This window comes from Epinephelus lanceolatus, chromosome 23, assembly GCF_041903045.1.
Source record: "Epinephelus lanceolatus isolate andai-2023 chromosome 23, ASM4190304v1, whole genome shotgun sequence".
Classification (NCBI taxonomy): Eukaryota; Metazoa; Chordata; class Actinopteri; order Perciformes; family Serranidae; genus Epinephelus; species Epinephelus lanceolatus.
In genome coordinates, this window is record NC_135756.1 from 29,016,321 (window position 1) to 29,025,194 (window position 8,874).

At 39.7% G+C, this 8,874-nt stretch overlaps 1 protein-coding gene across 1 annotated transcript in view; it reads right to left on the reverse strand.

Annotated features, from left to right (window-relative positions):
• Window positions 1-7,522, reverse strand: part of zdhhc17 (zDHHC palmitoyltransferase 17) — a 37,832-nt gene extending 30,310 nt beyond the window's left edge. Inside the window, exon 1 of the mRNA XM_078165433.1 lies at window positions 7,448-7,522. Coding sequence (XP_078021559.1) covers window positions 7,448-7,510 — 63 coding nt within the window. The 5' untranslated portion in view covers window positions 7,511-7,522. The remainder of the gene's footprint in view (window positions 1-7,447) is intronic.
• Between the last annotated feature and the right edge of the window lie 1,352 nt (window positions 7,523-8,874).

Sequence of the window (8,874 nt, forward strand, 5' to 3'; positions counted from 1 at the left end):
ATCACACGAGTATTCCACCAATATTCTTAGTGTTTAGGAAAGACATGTTAACAGGTTTTTGGATTTGAGCAAATATTGCAATGCCGACCTTTTCAAGAAGTTGCTTGAAAGAATGAAAGAGGGAGACTGTGTTTGCACGGCCCAATAAGTCTTTGAAAAAATCCTTTGTTGATGCAAAGAAACTAAATAACAGAGTATGAGCAGCTGCATGTAAACAGGAGCATTCGTGGAATATTCAATGTCATTAGCCATGCGAACAGCTCAATAGGAATGTTGTCTTTTTCGGAAAAGCCGAAATATTTTGTGCATGTAAGCAAAATGTAACCATTTAAGTACAATGGGCAACACACTTTACAAATTAAAACAAATGTCAATATAAAATCAATTAATCGTTCAGTAATATGTAACATAAGCTCAATGGTCACTTTATTAGGTACACCTGTTCAACCACTCGTTAATGCAGTCAATCACGTTGCAGCAACTCAATGCATTTAGGCGAGAAGACATGGTCAAGACGACCTGCTGAAGTTCAAACTGAGCATCAGAATGGATAAGAAAGGTGATTTAAGTGACTTTGAAAGTGGCATTGTTGTTGGTGCCAGACGGCCTGGTCTGAGTACTTCAGAAACTGCTGATCTACTGGGATTTTCACACACCACCACCTCAGAGGATGGTCCGAAAAAGAGAAAATATCCAGTGAGCGGCAGTTCTCTGGGTGTAAATGCCTTGTTGATGCCAGAGGTCAGAGGAGAATGGCCAGACTGGTTCGAGATGATAGAAAGGCAACAGTAACTCAAATAACCACTTGTTACAACCAAGGTCTGCAGAAGATCATGTCTGAACGAACAACACGTCGAACCTTGAAGCAGACGGGCTACAGCAGCAGAGGATCACACCAGGTGCCCCTCCTGTCAGCTAACAACAGGAAACTGAGGCTACAATTCACACAGTCTCACTAAACTGGACAATAGAGGATTGGAAAAACGTTGCCTGGTCTGATGAGTCTCAATTTCTGCTGCAACATTCAGATGGTAGGGTCAGAATTTGGCATTAACAACATGAAAGCAAGGATCCATCCTGCCTTGTATCAACAGTTCAGGCTGGTGGTGGTGGTGTAATGGTGTGGGGGATATTTTCTTGGCACACTTTGGGCTCCTTAGTACCAACTGAACATCATTTAAATGCCACAGCCTACCTGAGTATTGTTGCTGACAGCGTTCATCCCTTTATGACTCCATTTATTGACCATTTAATGGAACAGATCTACTTTTTTTACTTTAAATAATGGAAAACTGAAATTTTTGTTGCTACTTTACTTGTGCTAGGTGTAAAAATTTGAACTAAAAATACATTCACACAATCTCTCCAGTATCTCCCCAGCAACAGTTCTTGTCTGAGTTATGTGGTGTCCCAATATCCTGTTTTCACAAAGAAATATGTGAAATAACAGAAGCAACGCACAACCAACATCTGGTTGCCTTGCGGCTTTTCAGCCACATAACCACCATCATGCCAGGCCTCCATATACAGACAGAGATGAGATGTGATAATGTCAGACCTCAAAAAGGCAACTCTACATTTGCACCAAAATGTCACAGTAACATAAGTAAAACAAAACCGGCCATATTTACAATACAAAACAGCTGTATAAATCCTTCTTCAGATGATTAGTTATCATTTATCCATCCTCTTTTTTATTTTGCTGTTATCCAAAGTTAATTGATTCATTTTAACAGCAAAAAAAGCTTCAATCTGTAGATCCAAAGCATTACAAAGCATCAATAGTAAGAAGAAAATATTGCTGTGATACTAAAACTGAGAAATAAGAAAAACAGACACTAAAACCAGCAGAGGAGGGATTTCATTTTTGAGAGTAAATTAGACTGAGGAGGAGGATGAAGGAGGAGGGTGTGACAGATTGGATACGAAGGTGACCATCACGTTTTTTTATTCATGTATTTTGCCAGGAGGCGTTTGTACTTTTCACAGCCAAGTTTTGGTCATTTATAAATCCATGCAATCTATTTCAACTACCCCATGTGCTATTTAGACTAGTTTAGCTACCAGAGAAAAGTGAGTGTAACTCAAGTATGATCGTGACTGCGCTGAGCTATTTTCCTCCAACAGACTGACAAACAGAAGCCCAGGAAATAAGTGGAACTGAAAGTCCCTCATCTGGACATTCAATTGAGGGGAAACTGTTTTCCTGTCTTTCCAGGGACAGGAGGAAGTGGGCCTGGCTCTGAACCCAGCAGCTGTTAAATCACTTTCTCCATCTCAACCCTTCCATGGAGATAAACTCTGACCTCAAACCAGTCGCAGGAGCCCCACTCTCTGCTCATCCCCTCCTGCCATCTAAAAAGCTGATGATGGCATTTGTAACTGATAAACGCAGCCTGTGCATTTTTCGCTTCTTAATTATATACCTGCTTAATGGTGGTGCATATGACAAACAGCCAGGCAGCAGCGACGATACTGTCAATTAGAAATATTATCCATTTCACGCTAACCATTGATTTTAGGTTGGAATGTCATCTGTTTGGCGAGGCAGCAGACTTGGCTTTTGTCAATGGAGCTGGTCAGTGAGACATATGGCATCACTCCTTGGGGGGGGGGGGGGGGGGGGGGAGTCACATGGCTTGAGCTAAAATTGTAACACAGCACCCTTTATGAAAATGCACTGGTTCACAGTGGAATCAACAGTAGTAGTAGTAGTAGTTATAGCCACAACAGCAGAATAACCGTGACCAATTCACAGATTGATATCAGCGTTCAGGAAAACATACAGCAAAAAATAAAAATCTAATAGATGTTTCACTGCATCTGCAATGACTATTTGCTCAGACTAGATTGCACTGTTATTGTGTTGTTCCTCTTGCCGGCTGTTGCCACAGCTCAAACTCAGATCTGATCTGAAATGAGAGCCATTTCCAGGGACTAATTCAATATTCACGGCACAGTTTACATCCATGGATCAGGGGGACGCAGAGGGGGAAACACTGGTTTTACGAGGGACGTAATGGGAATGCTCCAAGGAAACAGAATGCGTGTTTTCCACTTTGTACTACAAGTGAAGGATCGTATCAAGAGGCTGAGTGTGTGCCCTGCCTTTATGTGCCTTTTATGTGAGAAGGCTTTTTTGATGTTGAGATGTTTGCATTGGACATGTTGAACTGGTTAAAAATAAAGGTGCATGGCCCTTCGGAGTTGGCAGCTAAACTTCAGATGCTCTAATTCAGGTGCCTCATACATTCAGTCTCACTCTCTCTCACTAGCATCTACCCAATGACCCAGATTCCAAGCAGCACCCTACTGAAAAGAGGGGCAACTTTAAGCCAAGCCTGTACGGGCATAAAGGAAAATAAAATAAATTTATGACGAGGCTACTACAGACATATTCCTTCAATATGACAGGTAAATGTGCAGCCAGAAGGTCATTTTATGAACACTTCTGTGCAATAATTTAAAGAAGCTGGAGGCACCTTTAAATCCATGGCAGACGATTACTCTTGCAAGATTGGAAAATAAACTTCGGACAAGGTGCTGGCACAGTTGTGGTCTTGGATATAAACAGTCAACAAAATGCCATATATTGTTTCTCTGATGCATAATTCATGTTTTGATTGATAACGGTGTATTTACTGCTACTCCTGCACAACAGTCAACTGCATAAAATAAAACTTTCTCAGCTCCACCATACTGTGACACTGGGTACATTTTTACCTCTTTGAATCTCTGCTATCAGTGCCTATGTGTGTGTGTGTGTGTGTGTGTGTGTGTATGAGCTGGCAATAACCAGCCACCCTCCTCTTCCCATAGTATTCCATCAGTATGCAACGTCAAGCACTGGCTCAGCCTCTGACACTGACTCCAGACTGACAAGACTACTTGACTAAGTTGATCTGAGGTCTCTCAGACTTCCCACTCAGGTCACGCTGTGACATCCAGACAAACAAACAAAAGGAAGGAATCACTCACAATCCACCGTGTCAAGGGAACAAGGAACAGATGGTAATTATGTTTCCATTAATTAGGAGAGCCCTCCCTCTAGTAAGTCTTAACTGAAAGTGTTGAAGATAAAAGACCTTCAGCCATCAGCATCAGCAAATACTAAGACTACATCCACACTAATTCGCCGTTTTGGAAGCAATAAAACGTAGACCTCTGAAAACACGTCTGACCCCCTTTTATTTTGAAAACTCCAGGGTTGCGTTTTATTCTGGACGGATGGAAACGATGACACAGACACCCAAGTTTGCTTCCGGATTGGGTCTTATCAGTCACAGCTTGTCAAATCAAAACATTATAGCTAGGTCTACATATCTTTTGTGATTTCATCCTTCTTGTGTGGGTAACGTACTATTTTCCCATTGCCATTGCTTCCCCCGGCTTTGGATAATGCTCCTGGCCAGTGCCGCTCTAATATGTCCGTGTGTTTGCTTTGTGAGGAATTCCAATCTGTTTTCACCCTCCTTGACCGCCTTATACTCAAGCTACTTTTATTAACAGTTTCACCTTGCTGTTGGTTTTAAGCTAAGAAATCTCTGGCCCTTCTTTTTGGCATCTCTGTGTCAGTCTACATCTGAATGTTATAGTGCCACAGAGAGGAAGCATTTTATCTATAACACAGAGGAAAACAATGCTGTTTAAATGCAAATGAGTAGAGGAAAAGGTGTGCACACAATGAAAGACCAATTATCTTGTGTAAACTGATCAATAAAGGTACATAGGTTCTACATTTCATCCACTTAGGAAAGACTGTTATCTAGAGTGACTTAATTGTGTGTGTTTACGGTCTTCAGGACACAATGTGAAAAGCCTTACTCAAGTCTTTTTGGTCAGCCTGGAATAAATCCTGCAGACCATACAGATTTACTACAGAAGATGTGCACGACAGAAGTCTACTTAACATGTAACACATGTTTAACTAGGGTTTGACCCAGTCTTGAGAGACTGCTGTCACAGTCTTAAACTGCACTCCATAGATCCAACTACCAAATCCAAAAATTGCAAAGAATTACATTGCTTCAGTACCAAACAAATGTATGTTTGTGGTTCTTTCATCACTACCACTCTCATCCTCCACTTGCTGGTCTTTCTTAATAATAATAATAATAATAATAATAATAATAATAATAACATTAGGCTAAATCAAATGATCAGTCCTATTCCTAACAGAAACATTGGTTCACCAAAGGGAGCAAGCAATGCCAACCTGCAATTATCCTATACTGGGAGGGGCATTTGATGACATATGGTGACTGATTCAGATCAACCTTTGCTGGTATAACCCAACTGTTTCAGTTGTAAAGTGGAATTAAGTTTCACTGCAGCATCAAAGGAAGAAAAGGATAATCTTAAAAAGAAACAAGGCGCAATCTCTGGTAATAATCAACAGCCTTGCTATCAGATAAAGAAATGGAGGATAACATTACAAACAACTGTCTTCCCTTGTCTGATTCTCCTTCCTTTGTGCAAACCAAACCGACATTTATCAGGTCACGTATGAACTGAGAGCCAATATCACAAAGAATGCAAATCTATTTGTGGCTATTTGACTGCACAGGATGCAGCATGATTACCACTCATGTTCCATAATGTGATAACTAGACTACTGCATTCAGTTTTTTTAATTAAATGTTTTGGATCACCAGCCAGAATGGCGACTAGATCTGTGAGACACTCTCACCTTACAAGAACCAAAACTAGATTATAAATCACTAAACTATTTTCACTACATATATTAACTCTTCTGCCGGTATCTTCGAGACTCACCGGATATTCAAGATTTATTAAACATTTGCACTGCACACACTGCCAAGATTAACCGTACGGTAAATTACCCCACTTGACCAGCTAGCTGCAAACCAACAAGCAAATTAGGACTGCTGAGAGAACAGCAAGCCATCTACCATTGAGGCAAACTACTGTATGTAATTGAGCTCTTCCTGATGATATTACCTGCAAAGCAAAGATGATTACTGATAAGCGGACCATGTTCAATGTGCAAAACTGAACTAAACCTGCCTTTACCCAGAGCCATGGAATTTATGGTGATGCACGTGATGTACAATAAAAAAAAACATGGACACACACAGCCTCTGATTTGTAATGAAGATACTGTTTGTTATAGCCCATATTAACTCTACCCTCATTTAAGTTTCATGTGACTTTGGTAGCTATGTGAGCTCAAATTGGTTTACAACTTCAAGCTAGCTAGGAGGAGCTCCTTTCAGGTTAGCCAGTGTTATCAGCTGACAGTGTTAAAGGAAATCAGCTGCAAAGTCTTAGATAAATGTAATTTTATATTTCATTGTCCTTTTAAATTAATACTTTTTTGTTTATCTTGATTCATGACTTGGGTTTGAGCAGTATACCTGTTTTTAGGTGTACTGTGGTAACAAAATTGAGGGTTATCATACCATGTACATTTACTTATCTATGAAATTGGGAAAAAAATGTTACCAGATGGAGAATTTAATTTTTATTTTAGTTATTTCTTAAAAGGGGTACTTTTTTACACATACTTCCATTTAAAAAGATAGGTACAAATTTCTATTATAGCAATATGGCCTTTGTTCATCCACTTAACCCTTATGTTTTTATTTCTTTCAGAGTCACTGTAACTGACAGTAATTCTTACGATATATAAATATATAATTGTGTAATACCGTATACTGTGAAACCGTGCTATGTTGTTATTGTATTGTGAAACTCTCAAACCACTGATATTTTAAATCCAAACATAAAGAAATATTTATAACATTATCAAACGTGATATGACAGACACAACGAATGCTACATGCTAAACTGACAGATAACGTTCCTGACCATTCCAACCAAGTGGAACTGCTGTAGGTTAGCTAGCTAAAGATGACTACATAATTTCATACTAAGACACGAATGTGGTTTTCAAGAATAAAAAGGGGCCTTTTTTTAATTTGTGGCTGTTAATATTAACTTAGTATGACCACCGACTGGACGTTACAGCTTAATATACCATACACACTTGACCCCAGTTTCCATCACCGCAGCTAACCTATACCAGCCAGGACTGCCAGTTTAGCTACAAAGCTAACGTCGTATGCCTGTAAGGATTAAGCATTAACGTTACTCTTTCCATTACAGACGTGAACACGCCGCTTATAATCTTGTTTACTAGCTGCACGGCCGTCCCTGCCACCGAAAGCACCACCTAGCTTAACGTTAACATGAACAGGAACATCTGCCCAGCGTTTGCTTGCTATGCAGCAGGAGGAGGGGGCTAGCATTAGCACCGTTAGCACCGTTAGCTGCCTGCCACCCCCCACCGGTGGTTTTGCAGGGGGCATCGGAGTTCCCAGAAAAAGCGCGGCCAAATCTCACAGCCACCCACACGCAGGCAGGTGTAATATGTTCGGTAAATGTTCATGTGTTCGTGCGAAGGCGTTAAGTCCAAGGACCGTACCTCGGGATGGAGAATAGGGACGCAGCCAGCCTCTTTCTCATATTCCTCCATAGCGTCAGCCATCTTGGTGGTGATGTTCGCTGAGCATTGTGGGAAACAAGAGGCTGTGCAGGGGGAAAACAAACAGAGGAGGAGGAGGAGAGAGGAGCTGTCAAATACACTGATGAAGGACAGGCCATGTCATACAGAAGGTCACATAATCATATCATAGCCAGTGACCGGGGGTTACTAACATACAGCAAAATACATTTAATAAGAAGTATAATAATAAGGATAACATTTGTTTGTGCAGCAACTTTCATACAATAAATGCAGCTCAGAGTGCTTTAGAAAAAGGAACTTACATGCACCATGTGCTTCACATGAGAATAGATATAAAATGAACATGAAACAGGGATAATATGCCAAAATTAATGCAAAATAAGATGGAAAACAAAACCCACTGGGTAATAACAGTAACATCACATGCACAGAATGCTTTTCATCATGAAAATACACATATAATTAATATTAAAAGCTGGGGTAGATTGCCACACTTAATGTAAACTAAGATGGAAAACAGGGCTGCACAATTAAAATGTTAAAATGTTATCAAACTCACAACATGGCCAAGTATAACATCCACACTGCAGAAGCTGTAGTTATTTGACAAAGGTAAATTTGTCACAACATACCATTATAGACGAAGCATTGCAGTGCTACAGAGACGCCCCATCCTGTAAATCATATTCCAGATGTAAGGGAACAAGCTCATTTGGCGCAGACCCCAGCAGAAATCCCATCAGCATTTGTATTATTATTTTTTCAGTGAAAATAAAAATGCAAAAATCACTATCTCAACTAAAATCGCGACCTATATCGTAATCATATCTGTCAGAACAATTGCAATGTGATTTTTTTCTACATCATGCAGTTCCAATGGAAAATAAAACCCACTTGCCATTAATAGTAGAAAATAAGGTAATAATTTAATAATAATTTAATGAAAATAGCATAATGACAACAATAACAATAATAATAATGGCAAAATAATACAGAGAATGCATACAATCAAGTAAAATACAGCATTTTAAGGGAAGTGTAACAGTACATAAGTGCAATGCAAAGTCTAAAAAAGAGTTGAAAATCGGGAAAATCATAGCTAGTCAAAGGCTAGAGGAGACAGAGACAGAAGAGATAGATTTTTTAAATTATTACTTATTACTTACAGGTGAAGAGAACATGGCAAAGATGTACTCAGGGCACCTGAAGGAGACAGGGTGTGTGGATGACAACAGAGAAGGTAAGAGGAGGCTCAAAATGGGCCCATAGTAAAGTTTTGCCCCTGGTTTAGTTTGTTAATATGACAAAGGCCAAAGTCAGTTAGATCAGCTCTGCAGTATGTATCATTATCACTGTTGTTTTTAATGTGTTTATTTATTCAAATT